Source organism: Tamandua tetradactyla, chromosome 17, assembly GCF_023851605.1.
Source record: "Tamandua tetradactyla isolate mTamTet1 chromosome 17, mTamTet1.pri, whole genome shotgun sequence".
NCBI lineage: Eukaryota > Metazoa > Chordata > Mammalia > Pilosa > Myrmecophagidae > Tamandua > Tamandua tetradactyla.
Window position 1 is genome coordinate 27,690,420 of NC_135343.1, and position 27,894 is coordinate 27,718,313.

Below are 27,894 nucleotides of genomic sequence, written 5' to 3' on the forward strand. Positions count from 1 at the left end.
TGTCAGTTTGTATTTCTATCAGTTTCTTGAACTCATTAGTCTTTTAAACCAGATGTTTGCTGGGGGTGGTGGTGGCTATCTCGTGCATTGTAGGATTAGCAGCATCGCTGGTTGACAACTGAAATTATCCATATATTGCGAAAAGGACCAGGGGGAATGTTTACAGATACAATCACTGATTTGTGTGAATACTCTTCGACTTGAGTACTTTTTGACCAGTAGTGGCATGTTTGGATGAATTCTTATTGTTCGGTAAAGGAAAACCTAGTTTTCCAAGAATGAAGCAAGACATTTAGTTATATAGGTTTTTTAATAAAACTTTAAAATCCTGGATCCCAAGAAGTCTTGGCTAGAACTTCCTTTTCTTCATAACAAACAATTTCATCTCCCACTTTAAATTCAATCTTTGGTTCATCCAGACTGAGACCACAATCCATACCAGTTCTGATGACTGGAACATCATCTTTATGGTGTTTCAGAGAAGTTAATGAACCTTAAATGAAATAAGTTTCATACTCAGAAAATACTGAATACCTAGTAAGAGCTATGTAAGTCTTGAGTTGAAAGGAAAGTTACACTGAAATTCTTAAAAACTACAAAATCATTACATTTAAGCCAAGTAAATGAGAATGACATTTGAGAACCCTAAATACAATCAGCCTTAAAGCTGCACATTAAATACTTGAGGATTAGATAATAGCTAAAATTTAAATACTATCAGGTCAAGACTAAATATCAAGGAAATAAAATAGTTTAATGTAAGTCAGATTTGACTTGGGATCCCATTTCTAAGGCAGGTTAAGACTTTGTAGAAGATATCCCATCTTAGGACATGAAAAATGAGAAAGCTGAAGATGACAAGACATTCCAGGCAAAAAGATATGTACAGATGAAAGTGTAAATGAAGTGTAGATATGGCTTGGAAAGGTAGTTTTGTATCAATTTTTAAAGGCTTAGAAAATGATACTGGGAACAGATAATTCTGACAGTGACAGAACCACCAGGTTTTTGACAATGACATTCAGGAGAGTAGTCACTCTCTGGATAGATTTGAAGCAATCTCTAGTCACTAATCCAGATAAGGTACATGCTGAAGGAAGAGTAGATTTGGGAAAGGGAAAAGGACAGGATGGGTGAGTACAGAGATGAACAAAGCACTACGGGAAGGTATCAGAGTAGGGTGTTTTGCTTACCCTTCCAAATAACTTGTCCATTACGGAGTAATTTAAATTTCTGGATTTTTTCTAGCTGTCCTTTTTGGACTCTGCAGCCAGCCACAGGAACTTTTTTCTTCCCTTCTGTCACAGAGAAGATAGCTAGTATAGAAGCCTCACCTTTAGGAAGAAACAAACATAAGTATAGAAAATAAAGGTGCTGAGAAATACATAATTTTTCGACATTCTGCTGCTAACCTATTGGGTGTTCTTCCACCATGCAGGGCAGTCTGCTGCTCAGTTCTTCCTGCAAATCTTCAATAAGTCGGTAAATGATTTTGTGAAGTTTAATTTTTACTCCTTTCTTTGCAGCTGACTTTTGGAGAACATTTCCTGCATTCACATTGAAGCCATATATAACACCTGGCAAGCAGAAATCGAATCAGTAATGTAACACCAATATCTGATATTCCAACCCCATTTTACCTAAGACAAAACAATGTGTTTAATTGCAAATACCTTGGTGGGAAATAAAAGTACACACACAAAAAAACACTCTTGCCTTAAAACAAATGGAAAAAATTAACGGAAACAGCTTAATCAAAAGAAAAACACAACCACTTTGAAAGTCTTATCAATAAGAAATCATTCAATACACTGTCATGTCACATAGCATAGTGCTTGGCCGGTACTGCCTAAAAGAACTTTGAAATAACCACCATTACTGACAGTAACTTTTTAGTAGTAGAGGTAACATCTAATCCTCATCAAATCAGGCTATGAAGTACCTCCTTCCTAGATGACGCATTAATCCCTCAGTAATGGTGATGTGTTGGACTTAGTTAAAGTGATATAAATGAGTATCTATATCATAAATTTAATCAATGAAGACTGTCCCCCTGTCTTCTAGGTATTTACTGCTAAAAGGATCTTTTGATCTAAGAAAGATAAGATTTTTTAAATGAGAAATTAACAAAAATACATAGCCAAAAGTAAAAGATGAAGGAAAACTCTGAATAGGTTAGTGACAGGAGCATCCAAAAGTCTAAATTAACGAAAGATACAGAAAACTAACTGTGTTTGGGTGGGGAACTAGGAGAAGGGAGAGCAAGCAGTAAAGTTATCCTCAAAGAAAAAGAAGTAATACTGGGGCTTGAATAGTTCCCTAAAATTGCAGAATAATGGCGATAAGGCTGCAATACAACGCTTCTCAGTTGGCTTCAACTGCTAGATGGGACTTGATGAACAGGAAGGGTAATGCTGATTGGTTTACATTTCCATTGTGAGTAGCCAAGCAGCAAAAGACAGAAGCAAATGGTTCAGAGAATGATGTAGGGAACATAGGTATACAAACAGAAAATGGAATCCTCACCGTGAAACGTTTCAGCAAGGTTAACATCATTTTCACTAATATCACCAACTCCAAAATGTATTAATTCTAGCTCACACTCATGTGAAGCATCATAGGTATCCACAATGTTCAAAATGGCTTCAACAGAACCATCAACATCTCCTAAACAGGGAAAAGTTTGAAATAGTGGAAATTAAGAGTTATTAACAGACACAAAAATGGCAAGCCATTTAAACCCATGGTGGCATTTACCACTAAATCCACTTTTATTTAGTTTGGCATTATAAATATCTACTTAATAAAATATAATGAACAAAGTGTATATTTAAAACAAAAGTGTACATTTAAAAAAAAATTAAAACTTATTTAAAAGCAAGAAATATGTTTACTCTGAAAATCACCCCCAAAATATTGAAATATTTGGCCTTCAATTTAAGGGCCTAAACTAACTGTGAGAATGAAAAGATACATATATTCCAAAACTGAGCTGTAAAGTAAAATCTTTAAAAAGGCACCTTTAATAATTATAGGAAGTATATTTGAATCACTTTCTGTTTTCTCTTTTGGTTTAAAAAGAGTTTGTCCTTTTTTTTCTTGGTACTTTATAAATGATCTCTTCTTCCAGTGCAAAGTGCCGTACTTCTCACGGTCTTTCCAATGTGCTTCTTGGTGTTCCCTTCGTTTTTCTTCGATTATTTTTAGATCTTCTTTGTTTTTCTCCTGTTGTTGTTCGTACTTCCTCCAGTCAACAACTTCATGTGCCCTTGGCTTTATAGGAAAAATAACCCTGTCGTTATTTAAATATAACAAAAGCTTTGTGTTTTTCTCCCACTAAGAAATTAGCTTAACTCATATATGAATTTTGTAAGTTTCCTAAAATTTTGTTGAAGGCTCTGTATATATATGAAATCATTTAATGAAAAATCTTATCTCAAATTTAAAAAATTATTCTAAATTCTAAAATGGCACCACAGGCCCATTACAGTTCCTTATAGTCCAGAATGATTTGTTAACATGAGTACTTGGTATAACATTTTAGACTGATTTTTAAAATCATCATAACATATCTAATATATAGAAATTAAGCTTAACATACCTCAGATTCTACTTCAAGAATTTCATCTCCTGCAGAAGGAAGGTCTCTCCAGCCTATAATTCCCACTGGCATGCTAGGACAGGCCTCATTGATTGTTTTTCCATTTTCATCAAACATTAAGCGTACTTTTGCCCAACTCTTACCAGCAACCAAAACTGAGCCTTTTCTCAAAGTTCCTCTTTGAATTATAGCTGTAGTAATAGGACTTAAGTAGAAATAAAAGTATATCTTATTCTTAATGTCATAATCAAGATGTGAAGCAAAGATATCTTTATGAGGTTTAAATATATACACACATACCCACAGCTAATCCCACCCACCACCTTTTACCTTAAACAGTTTTTCATATGATAAAAACATTTAATGTAAAGCTATACTAATGGGAGGGAGCAGTGTTCTGACAGAATCCTAACCCCTTTCTATAAATGGTTTGTTATCAGTGAGAAGACCTCCTCTTGCTGATAGGAAAATAAATTCAAGAAAATACCATTTCAAGGACCTAGTGTATGTTACATATTAATGGGTAAGGCTGAAAAGAATTTAGAAAACCTAAAATGCAACGACTATTACTTCATTTCAATTTGTTAGCATATGAGGCTTTACCAGTTCAAGTCAGTGGGAAAAAAAATCAAATTGAGCTACGTAAGTCATCTAAATACGACTAATAGATGTATACAGATAGTTGCTATCGTCTACTGATAACTACCATTTTTATACCGTGTACTAATATAATAGAATACTTTTCAAAACAAATGCTTTGAAAATATTGTTCATGGACTAACAACAGCATGCAAAAAATAATACTTTTTTCTAATTAAGTCAAAAAACAACAACAACCATGGAACAAAATTCTTAAAAGACAAGCATTTTAACAGTCCTACCCTTTTCCTCTGTCTGTGAAAGACTCAATTACTGTTCCTTCCACTGGACCAGTGGGATCAGCTTTCAATTCTAACATTTCTGCTAGAGCAATTGTTGCCTCTGCCAAAGCCATCAGATTATCCCCCTTTAACAACAAAAACAATAAAGGTATCAATTAGCATTATCTGTAAATGTAAATATCAAGGTCAGAAAGCCAAATAATCCTTGACAGTATGTATACTTTTCACTTTAAGCATTAAAAACATGAATTACCAATTTAAGGGAAAAAAAAACCTGGCCCACCAACAGATCTTACAAGGAACAAGTGGCTTTTTTTTCCTTATATAAGTTGTGGTTTGTAGGACAATTATGAATAAAATACAGGATTCCCATATACCACCTTATTAGTAGTACCTTACATTGGTGTGGAACATTTGTTAACTGATAATAGCATAAAATTTTATAATTGTACTATTAACTATAGCGTATGATTTGACTTAGGGTCACTGTTTGTGTAGTGTGGTTCCATGGATTTTTTGGGGGGTGGTTGCCATATTTTGTTACATTCACATATATATTTCAGTGTTGTTAATTACATTCACAATGCTATGCTACCATCACCACCATCCATTAACAAAACATTTTCATCATTCCAAATAGGAAACCTGTACATTTTAAGCCTTAACTTCCTATTCTCTATCCCCACCCTATCCCCTTGTAACCTATACTCTAGATTCTAAATCTATGAGTCTGCTAATTCTAATGATTTCAAATCAGCGAGATCAAACAATATTTGTCCTTTTGTGTCTGGCTTATTTCATTCAACATGATGTCTTCAAATTCATCCTTGTTATCACAAGTATTAGGACTTCACTCCTTTTTTATGGTATATGTACCATATTATGTATATGCCACATTTTTTATCCATCCATTAGTTGATGGATACCTGGATTGCTTCCATCTTTTGGCAACTATGAATAATGACAAGTAGCTATTTTTTAAAGGATGGTCGTTGGTGGTGCTTGCTAATTCCCTTTCATAAACATGTTTCATTTATTCTCTCTTTCTGACATCTTTCTCTGCAATTTTATTTTGCTCCTCTCACTAACTTTCTTACCACCACCTTACATGTGAAAGTCTATGTAACTGAACAAACTTTCACAACTATTAGCTTAGTTGATTCACTCAAGAATCCTGTGACGTACATAAATCAACTATTACTTACTCTTATTTAATACATGAGGAAAAAAAAAGCACCGACAAAATTCAGGCTCTAAGTCATAACTTTGCCATCACCCAGCTGTGCAGCCTTGAAAAATCACTTCATGTCCCTGGACCACCATTTCTCAACCATAAAATAAAAGCAGCTAGATTAGATGTCCCTTTCACCTTTAGTGATCTATGTTTACTATGCTCTATCTAGGGTTCCAGGACTACGCAACTAATTGACTGTGACACAGTTATTATGGGTACAGGATTTTCCTGCTCTCATTCAAAGTCAGCTCACAGTTGTCACAGAGTATAAAAAGCAACAGAGACAACTGTAAAAAACTGACTAAATACTTTGTTTATCTATATTCTTAGTACAAGTATTTATTCCAGTTTACATAATGCTGCTCTGAAAAGCAGAACAGGGTAGTTTTTTTAATGAAGTAGTGCTTAATCTCTACTTTAAACCAAAGAAAAGAAGGTCTCATCTTAGTTTCATATCACTTTCCCTCCAACTGCCAGGAATTATCTTGGCCACATCTCCAAATTTGCTTGAGCAGCTTTATATCTATCTACTCCTCAGAGGTAATTGGACAGAAAAGGTGATCAGGTATTCAAGTATTTTAGTTTTAGTGTAGTAAACTTTCCATCTGGCTTTCACTGTGCAATAGCAACCGAGGTACAGTAAGGTTACTGTAAGGTAAAGATAAAGTAAGGTTCATTTTGAGGATTACAGAGAAAAAGAGGTACTGTTTTACTATTAATGAAGGCACACTTTCTGAAAACCTTGGTAGCAACAAATTTAGGAAAAGTAAAGGTGAAATACAACTTAAATGGAGAAAGGTAGCTGAGTACAGCGTATTCCCCTTCAGTGAATTTTCAGGAAAAAAGTCTGTATTATGGGTGAACTGTGGAATATGATAAGAATGGACGAAAAGGAAATTGTTACTTATTAGGAACCTCTGTAGGAGAAGAAAAATGGAAAATGCTGATGAGATAGGCACTAAGCTTCCTTGTATTTTTTTAAAAATTTATTTTACTTATTAAACATACCAACATACAAACACAAACATTATTACCATATGATCATTCCATTCTACATATATAATGAGTAATTCACAATATCATGATCACTCCTTAAAACATTTGCATCACTTCAGAAAAAGAAATAAAAAGAAAGCAGAAAAAAATTCATACATACCATACCCCTTACCCCTCGCATTCATTGATCACTAGCATTTCAATCTAATAAATTTATTTTAACATTTGTTCCCCTATTATTTATTTATTTATAATCCATATATTTTCCTCGTCTGTCAATCAGGTAGATAAAAGAAGCATCAGACACAAGGTTTTCATAATCACACATTCACACTGCGAAACTGTATCATTATACAATCATCTTCAAGAAACATGGCTGCTGGAACACGGCTCTACATTTTCAGGCAGTTCCCTCCAGCCTCTCCATTAAACCGTAACTAAAAAGGTGATATCTATTTAATGCGTAAGAATAACCTCCAGGATAACTTCTCGACTCTATTTGGAATCTCTCAGCCACTGACACTTGATTTTGTCTCATTTTGCTCTTCACCCTTTTGGTCAAGAATGTTTTCTCACTCCCTTGATGCGGAGTCCCAGAAAGTTAGGATTTCTGGCCCACGCTGCCAGGAAGGTCCACACCCCTGGGAGTCATGTCCCATGTAGAGAGGGGAGGGCAGTGAGTCTGCTTGTCGTGTTGGCTGGAGAGAGAAGCCACATCTGAGCAACAAAGAGGTTCTCTGGAGGTGACTCTTGGGCCAAATTTTAAGAAGGTTTAGCTTATCCTTTGTGGGGTAAAGTTTCAAAGGAACAAACCCCAAGATTAAGGGCTCAGCCTATTGCTTTGGTTGTCCCCACTGCTTATGATAATATCAAGAATTGTCCACTTGGGGAAGATGAATTTTCCCCCTTTCACACTGGTCCCCCAAGGGCACTTTGCGAATACTTTTTTATTCGCTGTTCAAATCATTCTGGGATTTATTGGGGCATCACTGTGGACAAACCTACAAAATCTCATGCCCTACTCAAGGTTTCATATACTTATGGTATTCAATTAAGCTGTCCACATAAGTTATATTAGGAAATGCACTAGTCAAAATATAAATCTTTTACCAAATAAACATTTTTTGCTTTAGTGTCACACATAAGTTAAAGTTTTAAAATATTAATTACCACCTATTTTCAACACCCTGCAGTATTAATATTCCTTTGCTCTTTCTCATGCAGAAACATTTTTAATTTTGTACATTTAGTCACTATCATTATACAGTCTAGGCATTCCTAGATTATACGATCTCAGTCTTTATTGTCTATCTTTCCTTATGATTTCATCTGTGCCCCCAGGCCTCCTCCCTCTATCATTCTCACATTTAGCTTCATTCAGTGTTCTATAATTATTGTATTACAGTGAGGTAGTATTGTGCTATCCATTTCTGAATTTTTAAAATCAGTCCCATTGCATAATCGGTATCCCTTCAGCTCCAATTATCCAATATTTACCCTATTTCTATCTCCTGATGACCTCTGTTCTTAACTGAAATTCTCCAAGTTCATTTATTAATGTTAGTTCATATCAGTGAGACCATACAATATTTGTCCTTTTGTTTCTGGCTAATCTTACTCAGCATAATGTCCATAAGGTCCATCCATGCTGTTATATACTTCATAACTTCATTCTGTCTCACAGCTGCATAATATTCCATCATATGTATAAATCACAATTTGTTTAGCCACTTGTCTGTTGATGGACATTTTGGCTGTTTTCATCTCTTTGCAGTAAATAACGCTGCTATAAACACTGGTGTGCAGATGTCCATTTGTGTCATTGCCCTTATGTCCTCTGAGTAGATACCTAGAATGGTATTGCCATGCCATGTGGCAATTCTATACTTAGCTTCCTGAGGAACCGTCAAACTGCCTTCCACAGCAGTTGTACCATTTGACATTCCCACCAACAGTGGATAAGTGTGCCTCTTTCTCCATGTCCTCTCCAGCACTTGTCGTTTTCTGTTTTATTGATAATGGCCATTCTGGTGAGATGATACCTCATTGTGGTTGTGGTTTGCATTTCCCTAATAGCCAGGGAAGTTGAGCATCTTTTCATGTGCCTTTTGGCCATTTGTATTTCCTCTTCTGAGAAGTGTCTGTTCAAGTCTTTTGCCCATTTTGTAATTGGGTTGTCTGTCTTTCTGTTCTTGAGTTGAACAATTTCTTTATACACTCTGGATTCTAGACCTTTATCTGATAAATCATTTACAAATATTGTCTCCCATTGTGTACGCTGTCTTTTTACTTTCTTGACAAAATTCTTTGATGCATAAAAGTGTTTAATTTTGAGGAGTTCCCATTTCTTTCTTTCCTCAATGCTCGTGTTAGGGAGTGCAAGCTTTTGGAAACCACCTCCTATTATAAGATTTAAAAGATATTTCCCTACATCTCTAAAAGTTTTTGGTCTTAGATCTAATGTTTAGGTCTTTGATGCATTCTGAGTTAATTTTTGTATATGCTGTGAGATATGGGTCCTCTTTCATTCTTTTGCATATGGATATCCAGTTCTCTAGGCATCATTTATTGAAGAGACTGTTCTGTCCCAGGTGAGTTGGCTTGACTGCCTTATCAAAGATCAATTGTCCATAGATTAGAGGATCTATATCTGAACACTCTATTTGGTTCCATTGGTCAGAATATCTATCTGTATGCCAGTACCATGCTGTTTCGACCACTGTAGCTTCATAATAAGCCTTAAAGCCAGGTAGCGTGAGACCTCCGACTTCATTTTTCTTTCTCAGGATATTTTTAGCTATTCGGGGCACCCTGCCCTTCCAGATAAACTTGGTTATTGGTTTTTCTATTTCTGAAGCGTGAGTTTTGGGATTTTAATTGGTATTGCATTGAATCTGTAAATCAATTTAGGTAAAATTGACATCTTAACTATATTTAGTCTTCCAATCCATGAACATGGGATGCTATTCCATCTATTTAGGTATTCTGTGATTTCTTTTAACAATTTCTTGTAGTTTCCTTTGAATAGGTCTTTTGTATACCTAGTTAAATTTATTCCTAAATATTCTTTTGGTTGCAATTGTAAATGGAATTTTTTTCTTGATTTCCCCTCAGATTGTTCATTACTAGTGTATAGAAGCACGACAGATTTTTGAGTGTTGATCTTATAACCTGCCACTTTGCTGTACTCATTTATTACCTTTAATGGTTTTGCTGTGGGTTTTTTGAGGTTTTCACATCTAGTAGCATATCATCTGCAAACAGTGAGAGTTTTACTTCTTCCTTTCTAATTATTTTGATGCCTTGTATTTCTTTTTATTGTCTAGTTGCTCTGGCTAGAACTTCCAACACAATGTTGAATAACAACAGTGATAGATTTGGTGATTAGCAGAATCCTTGTCTTGTTCCTGATCTTAGGGGGAAACTTTTCAGTTTTTCTCCACTGAGGATGATGTCAGCTGTGGGTTTTTCCATATATTCCCTTTAATATGCTGAGGAAGTTCCCATCTATTCCTATCCTTTGAAGTGTTTCCAACAAGAAAGGATGCTGAATTTTGTCAAATGCCGGCTCTGCATCAATCAAGATGATCATGTGGTTTCTCTGCTTTGATTAGTTAATATGGTGTATTACATTAATTGATTATGTTATGTTGAACAATCCTTGCATACCTGGGATGAATCCTGCTTGGTCATGGTGTATAATTCTTTTAACATGATGTCAGATTCAATTTGCAAGGATTTTGTTGAGGGTTTTTGCAGTATATTCATTAGAGACGTTGGTCTGTAATTCTCTTTTATTGTAGTATCTTTGTCTGGCTTTGGTATGTGGGTGATGTTGGCTTCATAGAGTGAGTTAGGCAGCTTTCCCTCCTCTCCAATTTTTTTTGAAGCGTTTGAGCAGGATTCATACTAATTCTTTCTTGAATATTTGGTAGAATTCACATGTGAAACCATCTGGTCCAGGACTTTTCTTTTGGAGGAGTTTCTTAGTGACTGATTCAATTTCTTCACTTGTGATTGGTTTGTTGAGGTCATCTATTTCTTCTCGAGTCAATGTTGGTTGTTCATGCCTTTCTAGAAAGTTGTCCATTTCATCTACATTGTCAAGTTTATTAGCATAAAGTTGTTCATAGTATCCCCTCATTACTGCCTTTATTTCTGTGGGGTCAGTTTTTATCTCCTCTTCCATTTCTGATTTTATTTATTTGCATCCTCCCTCTTCTCCTTTTGGTCAGCCTCACTAAGGGTCCATCAATCTTATTGATTTTCTCATAGAACCAACTTCTGGTTTTGTTGATTTTCTCAATTGTTTTCATGTTCTCAATTTCATTTGTTTCTGCTCTAATCTCTGTTATTCCTTTCATTTTGCTTACTTTGGGGTTAGTTTGCTGTACTTTCTCTAGTTCTTCCAAGTGGACATTTAATTCCTCAATTTTTGCTCTTTCTTCTTTTTATTTTATTTTTATTTTTTTATGTGGGCAGGCACCAGGAATCAAACCTGGGTCCTCTGGAATGGCAGGCAAGCATTCTTGCCTGCTGAGACACCATGGCCTGCCCGTCTTTCTTCTTTTTTGATATAGGCATTTAGGGCAATAAATTTCTCTCTTAGCACTGCCTTTGCTGAATCTCATAATTTTTATTTTTCTTTTTTATTAATTTTTAATTTTTTTAAACTACAATTAATTATATATAAATATAACAACACAAATATTCTTATGATCATTCCGTTCTACAGAAATATCAGTAATTCACAATATCATCACACAGTTGCATATTTATCATCATGATCATTTCATAGAACATTTGTATTAATTCAGAAAAAGAAATAAAAAGAAAAAATTCATACATACTGTTTAATTAGGGTTCTATAGAGAAACAGAATCAACAGGGAACACTTGCAAATATAAAATTTACAAAAACTGTCTCACATGACCGTGGGAATGCAGAGTCCAAAATCCACAGGGCAGGCTGTGAAGCCGATGACTCCGATGGAGGGTCTGGATGACCTCCACAGGAGAGGCTCACCAGCCAAAGCAGGAATGGAACCTGTCTCCTCTGAATCCTCCTTAAAAGGCTTCCCATGATTAGATTAAGCATCATTCATTGTAGAAGAAACTCCCCTTTGGCTGATTACAAATGGAATCATCTGTGGATGCAGCTGACGTGCTCATGATCTAATTCTATGAAATGTCCTCATTGCAACAGACAGGCCAGCACTTGCCCAACCAGATAAACAGGTACCACAACTTGGCCAAGCTGACACATGTCCCTGACCATAACACATACCATACCCCTTACCCCTTCCTTTCATTGATCACTAGCATTTAAATCTAAATTTATTTTAACATTTGTTTCCTCTATTATTTATTTTTATTCCATATGTTCTACTCATCTGTTGACAAGGTAGATAAAAGGAGCATCAGACAGAAGGTTTTCATATTCGCACAGCCACAATGTGAAAGCTATATCCTTATACAATCATCTTCAAGATACACAGCTTCTAGAACACAGTTCTCATTTTCAGGCAGTTCCCTCCAGCCTCTCCACTATATCTTGATTAACAAGGTGATATCTATTTAATGTGTAAGAATAACCTCCAGGATAACCTCTTGACTCTGTTTGGAATCTCTCAGCCATCGACACTTTGTCTCATTTCACTCTTCCCCTTTTTGGTGGTGAAGGTTTTCTCAATCCCTTGATGTTGAGTTTCAGCTCATTCTAGGTTTTTTCGCAATCCCTTTATGCTGAGTCTCAGCTCATTCTAGGATTTCTGTCCCACATTGCCAGGAAGGTCCACACCCCTGGGAGTCATATCCCACATGGACAGGGGGATGGTGGTGAGTTTGCTTGTTGTGTTGGCTGGAGAGAGAGGCCATATCTGAGCCACAAAAGAGGTTCTCTTGACCTGGGTTCGTTTCCTGGTGCCTGCCCATGTTTAAAAAAAAAAAAAAAGAGGTTCTCTTAGGGGTGACTCTTAGGCTTAATTTTAAGTAGGCTTGACCTATCCTTTGTGGGGTTAAGTTTCATATGAACAAACCCCAAGATTGGGGGCTCAGCCTATTGCTTTGGTTGTCCCCACTGCTCGTGAGAATATCAAGAATTCAACTTGGGGAAGTTGAATTTTCCCCCTTTCTCACCATTTCCCAAAGGGGACTTTGCAAACACTTTTTTTGAATCCCATAAATTTTGATACGTTGTGTTTTCATTTTCATTTTCCTTGAGATATTTACTGATTTCTCCTGTAATTTCTTCTTTGACCCACTGGTTGTTTAAGAGTGTGTTGTAAAGCCTCCACATTCTCTGGCACTCTGCCTACTATTGATTTCCAACTTCATTCCTTTATGATATCAGAAAGCGCTTTGTATTATTTCAATCTTTTTAAATTTACTGAGACTTGCCTTGTGACCCAGCATATGGTCTATCCTTCAGAATGATTCATGACCACTTGACAGAAAGGTATATCCTGCTGTTGTGGGGTGTACTATTCTATAAATGTCTGTTAAGTCTAATTTATTGTATTATTCAAATTCCGTTTCTTTATTGGTCCTCTGTCTAGATGTTCTGTCCATTGATGAGAGTGGGGCACTGAAGTCTCCAACTATTATGGTAGATGTGTCTATTTCTCTTTTCAGTGTTTGCCTCAGGTATTTTGGAGCATTCTGGCTTGATGCATAAATATTTATGATTGTTATGTCTTTCTGTTAAATTGTTCCTTTTATTAATACATAGTGTCCTTCTTTGTCTCTTTTAACTGCTTTACATTTGAAGTCTAATTTGTTGGATATTAGTATAGCTACTCCTGCTCTTTTTTGATTGTTATTTGCATGAAATATCTTTTCCCAACCTTTTACTTTCAATCTATATTTATCCTTGGGTCTAAGATGTGTTGTAGACAGTATATAGATGGGTCCTCTTTTTCAATCCATTCTGCCAGCTATGTCTATTATTTTTTTTTTAACATGGGCAGGCACTGGGAATCAAAACCAGGTCTCCGGCATGGCAGGCGAGAACTCTGCCTGCTGAGCCACTGTGCCCTGCCTCAGTATATGTCTTTTGATTGGGGAGTTTAACCCATTAACATTTAGTGTTATTACTGTATGGGAAATACTTTCTTCTACCATTTTGCCTTTTGGATTTTATATGTCATATCTAATTTTTCTTCTTTTTACCTTTACTAATAGTCTTCATTTCTGCACTCTTCTCCACAACTCTCTCTCCTGTCTTTTCGTTTATCTGTCTCTCCTGCTCCCTGTAGTATTTCTTGCAGCGCAGGTCTCTTGGTCACAAATTCTCTCAGTGATTTTTGCCTGAAAATGTTTTAATTTCTCCCTGATTTTTGATGGACAATTTTGTTGGATACAGAATTCTTCATTGGCAGTTTTTCTCTTTTAGTAATTTAAATATATCATCACACTGTCTTTGCCTCCACGGTTTCTGCTGAGAAATTTACTTTCTAGGTATCTTTTTAGCCAGGAAAGAATAATCGGTAATTTAAAAGAAAGTGGAATTCACCATAAATCACATCATAAAAATTATAGCAATTTAACGCACAGAAACAATCAATAACAGCCTGAACCCAAATGATTAATCTTTGTATTAGTAAATTTTTACTCATTTAAAGCTCTTTTAAGAGGTAAATCTTTTAATAGGTCTCCAAATTTCTCACTATAAATGTCAAGAAAAACAAGCACTTTTAAATTACCAACTGAATTTCATTTCTGTTTAAAACAGTCCTTAGCCTATTGTTTTCCTACTCACAAACCATCCACCATTTATTTTTCACACTGTAAGCATGTCAATAAGAAAAACATTAAGCTTTGTAACCATGATCAGTGACTGACCTTTCTGCGCCTAATTCCTAATCTGCCAACAAGCAAAATGATACTAGCTTTGCCTTATACCCAGAGAATTTTTAAACAATAGAATAAAGTATGTCAAAATGCTTTTTAGCAGAATGCACTATGTGCACTACATGTAGCATTACCATCTGGACACAATGGTCTCTGAGAAGCCCACATTTACCGTAAGTGCAGAGACATGCACTGCTTGAACATCGCCGCCATAATCCTCACACACCACATCATAAGCCAGCAGCTCTTTTTTCACTTTCTCAGGATCAGCCTCAGCTTTGTCACATTTGTTTATGGCAAGAACAATAGGAACTGAAAGAGATAGAGTTAAGAAGAACACAAATGGGACACTTCCAATCCCAGGTATTGACTGTGAGACACAACAATTTTGTTATCACTTTCCCTTTTCTCGGTAGACAGACATCTAACTAAAGATCTAATAGACCCATTTTACAGTCATACCACTCTACTCTGCTCTCTAGATGTAAACAGAGAATCTAGGTGTTAGATATCAAAACTGTAATCACAAACAGATTATGAATTAAGAGCAGACCCACCTAACGTTATCAAAAATCCAATATCTGGGGTTAGAGAAATGCCTATTCTTACACCTAAAAGCAAAATCAGTAACCACATTGAAGATAAGTGTCCAGAAGAAAATCAAGAGAGGATTGTAATTCACTGCTACTAGATATCTGCCTCTTCTTTCTAGGAACTATTAAGTTAATTTAAAAAATCAACACCTTAGTGCTTGCTTTGGCAGCACTATAGTAAAATTGGAACAATACCGAGATTAGCATGGCCCCTGCGCAAGGATGACATGCAAATTTGTGAAGCATTCCATATTTTCACACACACACACACACACACACACACAAAACCCCAAAAAAAACACCTCAAAAAAATCAACACCTTAAACTAGGGTGAAACTAAGTATCATTACTGCAAGTTTTCTTTTAGGATTTACAGTAACTAAATACACCTAGATATTGACACATGGTAGATTCTCCAAAAATGTTTACTTAATGAATAAATCAAATAATCCTATACTTTACTTCTCATTATCAGACATAGCACACTCGTTACAGAAGAGAGATCAAATAAAATTCTAGGAGATATTCACTGGTTAAGTTTCACCATCTCTGCAATTTTCTTAGATATCAAAGGAGACAAACTGAAAACAGACACAAAAAAGCTATGCTACCCATAACCCACTATTAGGAAAAAGTACATTCCATATTGATAAACTCTGCCTTAATTGGAACCATGAGAACAAATGTAGAGAAGCACGATGTAATGAATTTCTCCTATGTCAACCAAATGATATGTCATAAGATCCCTAGCAAGTTTATCACTTTCTTTTTAATTTATTTATTAAATGTACCAACATACAAATACAAACATTCTTACCATAAGATCATTTCATTCTACATATATAATCAGTAATTCACAATATCATTACCATAGTTGTATATTCATCATGTCATTTCTTAGATTCATCTTCTGCATCAATTCAGAAAAAGAAATAAAAACAGAAAAAAAATTCATACATACCATACCCCTTATCTCTCCTTTTCATTGATCACTAGCATTTCAATCTACTAATTTATTTTAACATTTGTTCCCCTTATTATTTATTTTTAATCCATATATTTTACTCATTTATCCATAAGGTAGATAAAAGAAGCATCAGACACATCACTCTCTTCTTTTTGCTATGAATCCCCTTGGAACCATTCAGAACTTAGTGTATCCCACAAAAGCAGTTTTGAGGAATTAAAAAGGAAAGAGAATAACACTGGAGGCTAGAAGACCCAAATTGAAGTGCAGATATGGTGCAAATTAGTTGTGTAACCTGTGAGAGTTACTGCTGCTCTTCGGGTCTTAGTTTTCATTCTGTGAGATGACAGCATTGGAAGACCTCAATGATTCTCAACCTTTTTTTCCCTTGCCAACAAACCTGAGAATATGGCCCATGCTATCACATGTATTTTCTCAAGATGGTAATATTTTCTCAGAGAGTTTATCTGTGGTGTTTATTATTATAATTTTTAAATGGAGAAATAAGGAAGAAGGTGGCCAAGGGATTTCCCATAAGTTTCAAATATATACATTTGATCAAATAAGAAGTTATTTAAAGTAGATATGGAAGGTTTCTCTTTAAAGATGAATTTCAGATAATATATGAAGTAATAATATAATTAGAATATCACCACTTTGCAACCCCTAAGGAATTTAGGTGACGGGTATGCAGGGGTTCAAAATTCTGTTCTTCCTACTTTTATATCTGTTTAAATTTTCCATGACAAAAAAAAAACACCTTTTTTAAATTGAAACAAATTCTCACACCATACTAAGTAAGTGACAAAAAGTACTTGTGATCAGAATTCCTAACCTGAATTCTATTATACTATTCTTAATAGTTGTATATCTGTGGGAAAATAATTTAATAATCTTCAGGCCTTATCTGTGAAACATATATAAGAACGTGGGACTGTATGAAAATCAAATAAGGTACACTGAGTAAATACTTCCAGTACAGTGACTCTATGTGGTAGTTTCCTTAAAAAAAATAAAAACAACATGCAATTTCCTTCCTTATACATTCAAGTCAGCCACACAATACCTTGCGCATCTTTGGCATGCTGAATTGATTCCACAGTTTGTTTCATCACTCCATCATCTGCTGCTACAACCAAAATGACAATGTCAGTGACTTGAGCACCTCTGGCTCTCATTGCTGAGAAGGCGGCATGACCTGGAGTATCAAGAAAGGTTATCTTTTCTCCAGAGGGCAGAGAGACTGTGGAAATAAAAATCCAAAAATACCAAGGACTCAATATGAAGGCATTTATGTGGCATTATCAAATGTAATCAGCAATTCTTTAAAATAATTTTATTACTTCCAGTAATTTTAATCTGAACAGTACAGCTCATCATTTCACAATGAAAGATGACAACATACCAGTGGCTTTGCACTTACTAGCTGTGTACTTTGGGCAAGTTACTTAACCTGATGAAGCTTCAGCCTCCACAACTGAATGTAGGAATCTAAATACCTACCTCATAATTTTGTTGTGGAGCCAAAAAATAAAGCATATAAAGTGTTTCACACAGTGCTGGGTACACAGTTAAGCACTCTGTAAATGGCAGATATTATTTAATTATAATATGCATTATCATAACCTAGCATTTGAGATTATATAAACAAAATAAATTAATGAAGAATTTTAGGCTCATTAAACTAAGAATGGACTAGAATAAAGAAGGCAACAAAATTTCCTTCTTACAGAAAGTATAAAACAACCTTTATTAACCATCTGCTTTACATTTCATCAAATCAATGGCTTTAGGCTTTAGCCTTTTTTTTACACTGAATTTGTATAACTCACATTATGAGATTTGGTATAACAAAATGTAAGACGGATTCCTAAGCACATTGTAAGGTAATTTGTATTCATACCAAGAAAGGCACCAATGTGCTGAGTGATGCCTCCAGCTTCCATTGCTGCCACCTGAGTTTTTCGCAGTTTGTCAAGTAGCGTCGTTTTTCCATGATCAACATGGCCCATTATAGTAACAACCGGGGACCTTGGGGTTAATAAAGCTGGATCTGCCTGGGGCCTACAATTAACAGCAAAGGAGTTTCATATCTTAAATATCAGAAACACTTCATGGCCTGCGAATTGGTTCACTGTTATTTCTGTGAACTACCATTAATAATAAATTCCATCATTCAGCTTTGACTGCCAAAACTGCTTACCAGTCCATATATATATATATATATATACACACTGACTTGTTGACAGAATATATGACTACCCACCTACATCTGGATCTTCACAGCAGCAAGCACAATTCAATCACATATTAAACTTCAGGATCACTGTGCACACCCAGCAAACTAAGAAAAATGACCCTTAGAATTTTATAATGATCTCAATTTACTTTCTAGTACTTTGAAGAGAAGGTATCCTACTATACTCACACATCATTTTAACTACAAAAGAAACATTAAGGGAAATCCTTCCATTATGAAGTGTGACTAGGGTGGTGCAACAGTGGAACTCTTCTCAGTGGAAGAGTTTCTGTCTGCCATGCCAGAGACCCAGGTTCGATTCCTGGTGCCTGCCCATGCAAAAAAAAGTATGACTAAAACCATATGCTCTTCTCAGTTGAAATAAGCCAGACATAAAATGACAAATATTGTTTGATTTCACTTAATAGATGAAATAAAAAGATATGTCAATTTATAGTCAGAAATGAGAATACAGGTTATCAGGGGAAGGGAAGGAGAGTGGGGAGATAATGCTTAATTGGTACAGAGTTTCTGTTTGGGGTGATGGAAAAGTTCCGGTAACAGATGATGTTGATGGTAGCACAATACTATGAATGTAATTAACAGCACTGAATTGTATACCTGAAAGTGGTTAAAATGGGAAATTCTGGTGCATATATTTTACCACAATAAAGATAAAAAAACAAATTAAACGATCTCCCTTCCCCAAAATATACAGCTAAGTTTTACCTTCTCACAGCATCTTTATTTTGTCTGACTTTGTCCTGTTTTAATTTACTCCATTTTAACTTCATCCCTGCCTTCTTTACCACTTCTTTGATCCAGACATCATCTAAACAGGAGTTTGCTTCTAGTGAATCTGTGTCAACAGCAGTGTTCAATAAAGCTTCATACACACAATCTGGTTGGAATAAAATAAAACCTTTTAAGTTCATGAATCAAATGCTCAAAAACTAACCCTTATTAATAATTGTCTATATAAACGTATATTCAGTGAATGGAAAAACTATATAAAACTGAGTATTGGAAAGGTTGTGGAGAAACAGAATACTTATTTACTGCTGGTGGGAATATAAAATGGTACAGCTACTGTGGAAGACAATTTGGAGGTTCCTCAGGAAGCTAAGTATAGTTGCCTCGTGATCCAGCAGTCCTACTACTAGGTTTATAATCAGAAGATCTGAAAGCAGGGATGCAAGCAGGCATTTGCACACCAATATTCAAAGCAGTATTATTCACAACTGTCAAAAAATGGAAGCAACCCGTGTCCATCAAGCAATGAATGGATAAAAATATGTGGTTATGTACATACAATGGACTATTCATCTATTAACAAGGAATGAAGTCCTGCTACAGTGTCAAAATGGATAAAACCTGAATACATAATGCTGAATGAAATAAGTCAGATACAAAAGGATAAATATGGTATGATCTCACTATAATGAACTATATATAATCAGCAAACTTGTAAAGTTAATATCTAGAACATAGGTTAGCAAAAGTTAGAATAAGGGTAGAATGGGGAACTGATGCTTAATTTGTGCAAAAATTTTTAATAAGGTTGACTGAAAATGTTTGGAAGTGGGTAGAGGTAAAGGATAAAACATTACTGCATGTGTAATTAACAGAGTTCAACATGTGTGATTGTGGCTGAAAGGGGAAATTTAGGGTCGTGTATACCACTAGTAGAAAAGCTAGGAGATGAAACAAGGACTGTATATCATAGTGAACCCTGCCGTGGATGATGAAGGTGGTTAATAGTACAAATATAAGAATGCTCTTCCATGACCTAGAAGAAGCTTAAGTCACTATTATAAGGTATTAACAATAGGGTGGTATAGGGGAAAAAAAAAACACCTAAAGCAAACTATGGAATATAATTAACTGTAATATTTTAATGTTCTTTTTGGAGCTATGAAAATGTTCTAAAAGTGACTGTGGTGATGAAAGCACAATTCTATGATTTTAGTGAGAGCCACTGATTGTACACTTTGGATGGATGGTATGGTGTGTAGATAAAACTCTTTAAAAAAACAATAATGTTATCAAAACTATCTTTAATTTAGAAGAGATTTGAATATAATATTAAGTTTCAAATAGATTTTATTTTGATCATATCAAACAAGTTTGGTAGTTACAGCACTGTTTTATGGGACTACATTTATATTTTAATTAGCCTATTTATTTAGTGATATTAAGGAATTATTGTGGCTATACTATGTGCATGTGTGGTTATGTTAAAAAAACAAAGAATCTTCATCTTTCAGAGATATATACTGAAGTACTTTTGGATTAAATTATATATTAATAATTGCAGTCACTGGATTAGGTACATTTAACTTATTATTCTACTCTTACTTTTATGTATGTTTGAAAATTGCCACTAATAAAAAAGTTTTTAAAAATCAAGTCTATTTTCAGTATTATGTACAAAATTATATCAATACAATTTTCCCTGGAAAAATTCTGAATGAGGTATCCATATCTATTTATTCTCCTAAAGTTTCTAGTTTTAAATGATTTTATAATCCAATCGCAAAGTATTCAAAGTATTAAAAATGCAAGACTGTGCCAATTTTCCATTTTTTGTAAGGATGTACATGAACAAAGAGTGGTAAAAATTTCAGGCAGAAAACAAATCTCTATCTCTGTCAGTTCATCTAATCTAACTCTTCATTAATATGACTGCTAATTAAAATTCTGGCTATGCTGTAATTTACAAAATAGCAATTCTTGAGTGATAATTTGTTCATAAATATGAGTAAGGGCTCTTAAGCCAGCTCCCTGGGTTTAAATACTGATTTCACCATATACAAATTGTGAATATTACCATTCTTTACCCTCTTCATACCTCAGTTTCTCAAACTATAAATGGAGATAATAATCATACCTACCTTTATTTATGGCATTCTGAGAATTACATAAGTTAAAATACAAAAAGTTCTGGAACACATTAGCAGCTTAATAAATTTGAGTTATTAATTCTAATTTCCAAGATTCTGCTTCACTTGTCACTTCATTTTGTTACAATTGGCTATAATTCTTATGCTGAATTTTAATGTCAGATTACAATGAAAACTCAAATTCTGTTCCAACAATTCTAAATTGGTAATAAATACATTAATAGTTTAATGAGGGAATAAAAAAATTACAATTATGCTCCCCATTTATAAGTAAAAATAGTATTCTTAAAAGTTGTAGTTATTATTTTAAATATTTATCTGTTGGCCTTACAGATATAGTGAAATTTAAAGGAAATTTAAAAATTATACAAAACAGAGGGAAAAAAAATTAAAACAAAGGGAAAGAAAATGAATACAAATATAGTACCTCAGTCCAAAAACATGGTTTGGACTTATTTCAATAGAACACAAAATTTCTGAGACAGAAAGGTTAATTCAGATAAGAAAATATTTTCCATTTTAGTAAAAGCAAAATCTCAGAAAACTGCATTTCGCAGAGCCAAGACAATAACTAATTAGGATTTGTCACCTAAAGTGAAAAATGTTAGAAGGACTTATGGTTATGCCCTTTTTAAAACTACCAGTCTAATTTTCACCCTTGAATGCCTCAATCTCATAGCAAAAGACTAGATCTTCCAATTTCCCATATTTTTCCTTGCAAAAGTGATCTGGCTCACCTATGTCTTTTTCCATTGCTCTGGCTAGCTCCTCAACTGTCATTCCAATCCATGCCTCCACCTCCTTTTTAGATTTTGTTACAGATAAATGAGATTTATGTTGTCTTTCCTCCTATTAAAAAATCAAAATACATAAAGAAGGAAAAAAAAATTAAGTGGCAACTTTAGATTTATTCCAGAATATCTATCAGAACTACAGCTTCAATTTCTACCAATAAACACACTCATAAGTAGCTAAATCTTAGACTAAAATTTTAAAAATGCATCTTTAATTCAATGTTAAACACTTATTTCCAATTAATCAAGTTCATCTGCATTATGAAACAACTATCCAGAACTTCCCTATTTAACAATGATGTACTGCCTGGAGTATAGCACTGAGAATAGATTTCTTAACTAATAAAATACTCAAAGCAGATTTCTATTTATGGCTCTAAGCACTTCCTTCTCAGACCAAATGATATAAATAATGAGTAGAAATCAGTATCTACCTTCTTTGTTACTAGAAGCCTATATTGAGAAAAAGCAGCCCCGATGAGTGTGTCTGTGTGCCAGGGCTGGATGTAGAACTGACTTGTCCACACTGGGTAAGGAGATGAAAACACATGCCTACAGTGCACTAATGTTCTTCTCTGACCCAGGCTGTGCAACTGTCTACAAAGAGTGTGAAAACGTAGCAGGTTCTCCAACTTCAGTATCTTCTGGTTCATGTTTCTCCTGTTGAAAAAAACTTAAAATTAATCTTTGGGTTAATATTCAAATCAAGTTAACAAATATAAATTAGAAATCTACTACATGCAAAGGTACCAGGTGCTAGAGTTACAATGAATCAAACTGTCCTGAAAGAATCACAGTCAGAGAGGTGAAAATCCAGACTAAGTACCCTCTAGATGTTAGCTATTATTATTGTTCATGTTACTACTATGACAGAACTGTAATAATAATAATGATAAACTTTATAAAGGGCTCTGTTTTTACCCTTAAATATCAACTAACCAAACCAAGAGTGATTTTTATAAAATGCAAATTTTAACTTATTACCTCTTTGCTTAAACATCCTTCAGTGGCTCCCAGGATAATGCACAACTCCATAACACAGTATAATAAGTATTCATTATCTGCCCTCTGCTAACTTCTCACTTCATTTCCTACAATCTTACAGTACCCCCACTCTCATCTCCCAAGCTTTTGTTATTTTGACCTAGCTGCAGTCTTCGATGATTTGTCATCTAATTTCTGAAACTCTGCACATGCTCCCTCTAACTGGAATGTCTTTCAGGCCTCAACCCTTTATCCTCTACAAAACCCTAACAAAAATAAGAAAAAAGATACTTTATGGTAAGTGGAAGGCACCCAATGAATACTTACTGAATAATGTCTTTTGAATATCATGCATCTAATGAAAGAAGATTATCAGAAAGATTACTGTAACAAAAGTCCATAGTTGTATAGTTCTTTTCCTTCCTGAGTCCTCTATCTTCTCGGCTATCATGACTGCACTTCTCTGGTTTTGTTTTTCAGTTTTTTTTTAAAAATTTTAAAATTAATTTTAAATTAAAAAAATATGACAACAAAGAAACACAAACATTCTTAATATAGAATCATCCTGTTCTACATATATAATCAGTAATTCACAATATCATCACATAGTTGCATATTTATCATCATGATTTCTTAGAACATTTGCATCAATTCAGAAAAAGAAATAAAAAGACAACAGAAAAAGAAATAAAACGAAAACAGAAAAAAAATTATACATACCATACCCCCTACCCCTCCCTTTCATTGATCACTAGCATTTCAAACTAAATTTAACATTTGTTCCCCCTATTACTTATTTTTATTCCATATGTTCTACTCGTCTGTTGACAAGGCAGATAAAAGGAGCATCAGACACAAGGTTTTCACAATCACACAGTCACACTGTGAAAGCTATATCATTATACAATCATCATCAAGAACCATGGCTACTGGAACACAGCTCTACATTATCAGGCAGTTCCCTCCAGCCTCTCCATTACATCTTGACTAACAAGGTGATATCTACTTAATGCTTAAGAATAACCTCCAGGATAACCTCTCGACTCTGGAATCTCTCAGCCATTTGGGGGCCTATTTTCAGTAGTCAGAATTTGTTAATTAATTCCACAATTGGCATTTGGTTGGGCTCAGCCCCTGCTGCTGGTAAAGTCTCTTTCCTTTCCCCTCTGGGAAGCAGCCTGTGGGAGAGGGGCACTGGCTGCCACAGCTTGGGGAACTCACAGTTCTGTGGGGGCTCGCAGCCAGTCCAGCTGGTCCAGACTTGGGTGCACTGTGTGTCCAGTCACTGATATGGCCCCAGGAGCTGTTCTGTACTGTTTCTGGTTATTTAGTAGTTGTTCTGGAGGATGAGCTAAAATGTGCACATTGTTAAGCCACCATTTTGGCCCAGAAGTACCCCCCTGGTTTTTAGTTTTGAAGGACAGAAGCAATAAAAATATTATAAAAAGTATATGTTTACTTATCAGCAAACACATCTTGAGCACAACATGCCAGGCATTGTGGTTGATTCAAAGTTTAATAAGCCAGAGTCCTTTCCTTCAAAGAATTTACACCTTTAAAGTGTTCCAATACAATGATTCTTGGGTAAACTGGACGCAATAACTAATTACAACACTGGGGTAGTATTTTCATTGCAATAATAATCACAATCCTTTCAGTAAATTGTAGTATCATTTTAAGGTTTTTTTTTTAATGGAGAGTATATTTCAAAGTAGTAGACATAGCCTTTAGATTCTTTAATACAGACTTTCTTTTACTTTTATTTTCCTTTATATCAATTTACAATTTAATGTATATCTTCTCAAGGCTATTCTTGTGCCCATATATCTACGTTACTTAGCAAAATGAAATCATACTATATTTTCTGTTCTATAAATTTTTCACTAACAAATATATTATGAAGGCTCCTAAAACAAGGCCACAACTACATGCCCCTGCAAATTTTGACATGAATAGTCCTGTCTGGGCAAGTCTGGACGGGCAGGACCAGGAATTTTTCAGGAATTTTATGAGCCAGTTGCTAAACATAGCCATTATTAAAAAATAGACTATATGCTGCTAAATGAATGAGTTTTGGTTTGGGATGATAAAAATAGCCTGGAAATAAATAGTGGAGAAAGTTCCCCAGTATTGTCAATACACTTGATGTCAAAGAATTGTCCACTTAAAGTGGTTAAAATGATTTTTATGTTCTACATATTACACCACAATTAAAAGTGAAAAAAGTTTTTCAAAACTACAATTTGTTGAATTTTAATGTACTATTAAAGAAGAGTGCCTGCAAGGATCTTATTGGCCCTCTCTTTCCCAACTACATATCTGTCAGATTTTCTTCATGTATTTTCACCAAAATAATCTATTACAATAGATTGAATGCAGACATTAAAGAGAGTTGTAAAAATGTAAAACAACACCATTCTTTTTGCTAAATGTTTTTGTTTTGGAGAATATAGCTATTTTTCACAAAAATGTTTATTCATGTTAACTTATAATGGATTTATAATTATCTTAAAATAAATTTATAAATACAAACTTAAAAAAACTATATATACTTATAATTGATAAATTACATTGAAAGCAAATACTGAAAAATTTGTAAGAGAATTGTGAGCACTGTTCTGTATCATTAAACAATATCCTTCAACATTACAATTGAAAAGGGAATAAAAATTTTATTATACATATATATATCAATGTGTTTATCTTTACCCAAGTAAAGCTATTTTGTACAAGATACTACTTACATTGTATTGAAAATCTTTAAAACTGTTTCCCCTATAATATAGCATTTCTACAACATGCTTATACATTTTTTCTACTAGGTATTTTAAAAATACCTACTAGGTATTTTAAAAAATTGTTCAGAAATGATAATGGCTTTGTGATGTGACCAAAAAAACTAAGGCTCTTGAACAAGTGAACTTTGCTGGATAACTGAACACTAAATTTAAAATTAAATGTTACGTTTTTACCCAATCTTCCCAAATAAACTTTTCTGTCCTGATAAAGCAGAGTATACTGAATATTTAAAAAGAAAGAAAAGAAAACTGAAAATAGGCACGGTATAGTGGAAAAAGTACCGGTTCATGCAACAAAAGACCTTGATTGGAGTCCGGGCCCTGACATATACCAGTTTGTGTTATCTTGTCACTTGTTTCCAATGAGCCTTATTTTCCCCATCTCTGTAAAACAAAGTAAACGTGTTTAAGAGTCTGTCCTTCCTACTACAAGGGCTTTGAAGAGGAAATGAAATACATACATATTTTAATATCAGCTATTTAAAAAACTGTATCCTGTCTTTTAGTGGTTTTAAGATAGCTTTGAAGAAAAACTGCTTAAAGTTGGAAATATTTACAAGTATATTTACTTATGAGCAGTTCTAAAGTTTTATGTATGGGTATATTTAACATAACAAGCATTTTACCTTAAAAGTTTTATTTAGAATCAAACGAAAGATCTAACTTAATACCAAAGAAAACATTAAGATTTAGAAATTCATTCAATAGTAACTGAGCATTTATACATATTAAATATCTAAAAAGTGACATAAAAATTTTTACTTAGGTAAATGTCCTCGGACTAGGAAGAAAAGAATGCTCAGAAAGCACAAGATGCTTTATGAAAAAATTTTAATGAGTCTGAACCCAGGTTTGACAAGGACATAAAACAGTGCAGTGAGTGAAGATCCCTGCAGGGTGATTAACCAAAGCATACGTGGATAACTGAATCAGGAACTACAAAGACACGTTGCGGGGCAAAAACCCAAATGTTTGAACTGGAAGGAATCTTAGTTGTTAGTTATTCCAATCTCCTTATTTTACATAAAAGGAAACTGGAGTCTATAGAGGTCAAAAGGACTTCTCTAATGGCGTACCGCTAATTTAAAGGCACTCAGGACTACAATCCCCAGTTCGGTGTTCTTGTCAAGCAATCTGAAATAAAAGATATTGGAAACAGGTAATTGCGTTCGTGGCAAGGTCTAAATTAAATAGTTGGAAGCTTTAGAACTTATCTGAGAGGTAAAAAGAACACTGAAGAAAAATTACAGAATTGCAACGGTTTCGCTTGGAACCCGAGTCCAGAAACGCTGGCCACAGGGGAGGCAGAGACATCACGACCCGCGCCGGCAGAGTAAAACAGGTGGCCGCTTCTGGGTGAATGATGAATACGCTTTCAAAGAATCAAGGCAGGAATTAAATGCATCGTGGGAAATCTCCTTAATGTGCGGTGTTTATGGATCCACAAAGATCTGTGCCACTAACACTTTAGGCCAAACGATGTACACCACCCAGGACGACCCTGGCTAAGGGACCCTACTCACTTAACTCCTATAAAAAGCCCGTGAGTCTGGAGTTCGAAGCAGGGTAGAGACCTCCTTTGGAACCCCGAGAACTGTAGGTCCGCCCCCGAATAATCTCCCTCGGCTTCCGGCTACCACCGGAAGCGGTTTTTCCCCGAATACAAAAGTTCCGCCCCCAGCGGGATCGCTGAAGTCGCCGAAAGGGCCTATTCGCCGCTGCGTGGCGGGCTGCTCGGCAGGTTGGGGTGGTTCTGCTTGTGATCTCCTGTAAGGGTCGGTCAGTTGTCGTTAATCGGTTGTGCAGGTCCTTTTCTAAGAAATAAATTGCTGCTTCTTTTGGATTATGAGGGATTCCGGGCCTATACCCGAGGGAACTTTAAACGGGGAAATGTGGGAGAAATATGTCCTTAAAAGACCGGTGTACCTAACACGAAGGAAAAAATGCAAGGGAACGTGGCGATAGAACCATCTAGTACTATGCGAGGGTTGGAAAGTAGTTGGGGTAGTAAAGCCAGAGTGGTTGGCGTCCAATTCCAGTTTAATAATTTCCAG

General features: G+C 35.0%; 1 protein-coding gene and 1 non-coding gene across 11 annotated transcripts; one reads left to right on the forward strand and one right to left on the reverse strand.

Moving 5' to 3' along the window:
- Positions 1–291: 291 nt before the first annotated feature.
- On the reverse strand, positions 292–27,484 carry MTIF2 (mitochondrial translational initiation factor 2). Of its 10 annotated transcripts, none has more exons than XM_077134258.1 (17): positions 27,364–27,484; positions 26,123–26,224; positions 24,264–24,393; positions 23,370–23,397; positions 22,493–22,718; positions 22,002–22,113; positions 19,091–19,262; positions 18,026–18,186; positions 17,189–17,365; positions 14,735–14,874; positions 4,483–4,607; positions 3,602–3,806; positions 3,021–3,273; positions 2,527–2,667; positions 1,413–1,577; positions 1,194–1,334; positions 292–493 (listed from the first exon to the last, which is right to left on the reverse strand). In XM_077134258.1, exons 5-17 carry the CDS (start codon positions 22,709–22,711, stop codon positions 321–323), a joined length of 2,184 nt encoding a protein of 727 aa, XP_076990373.1. In that variant the 5' UTR covers positions 22,712–22,718; positions 23,370–23,397; positions 24,264–24,393; positions 26,123–26,224; positions 27,364–27,484; the 3' UTR covers positions 292–320. The 10 variants fall into 10 exon arrangements, with proteins under 10 accessions (XP_076990373.1, XP_076990371.1, XP_076990368.1 ...); XM_077134256.1 differs by having other exon boundaries at positions 23,370–23,505; XM_077134253.1 differs by lacking the exons at positions 23,370–23,397; positions 24,264–24,393 and adding exons at positions 26,917–26,974; positions 27,089–27,212 and having other exon boundaries at positions 27,364–27,470.
- Positions 15,311–15,412, forward strand: LOC143661870 (U6 spliceosomal RNA). Its single transcript, XR_013164905.1, has one exon. It is a non-coding gene; the product is annotated as a U6 spliceosomal RNA (small nuclear RNA).
- Positions 27,485–27,894: the final 410 nt, after the last annotated feature.

What these genes read in the sequence shown, in the direction of transcription:
- MTIF2 (XM_077134250.1), bottom strand. An exon ending in AGCAATGGAAAAAGACATAG is followed by an intron (nt 19,263 to 22,001) that starts GTGAGCCAGATC and finishes TATTCCAACCAG; the next exon opens with ATTGTGTGTATGAAGCTTTA. An exon ending in GCACATTGGTGCCTTTCTTG is followed by an intron (nt 17,366 to 18,025) that starts GTATGAATACAA and finishes TTATTTCCACAG; the next exon opens with TCTCTCTGCCCTCTGGAGAA.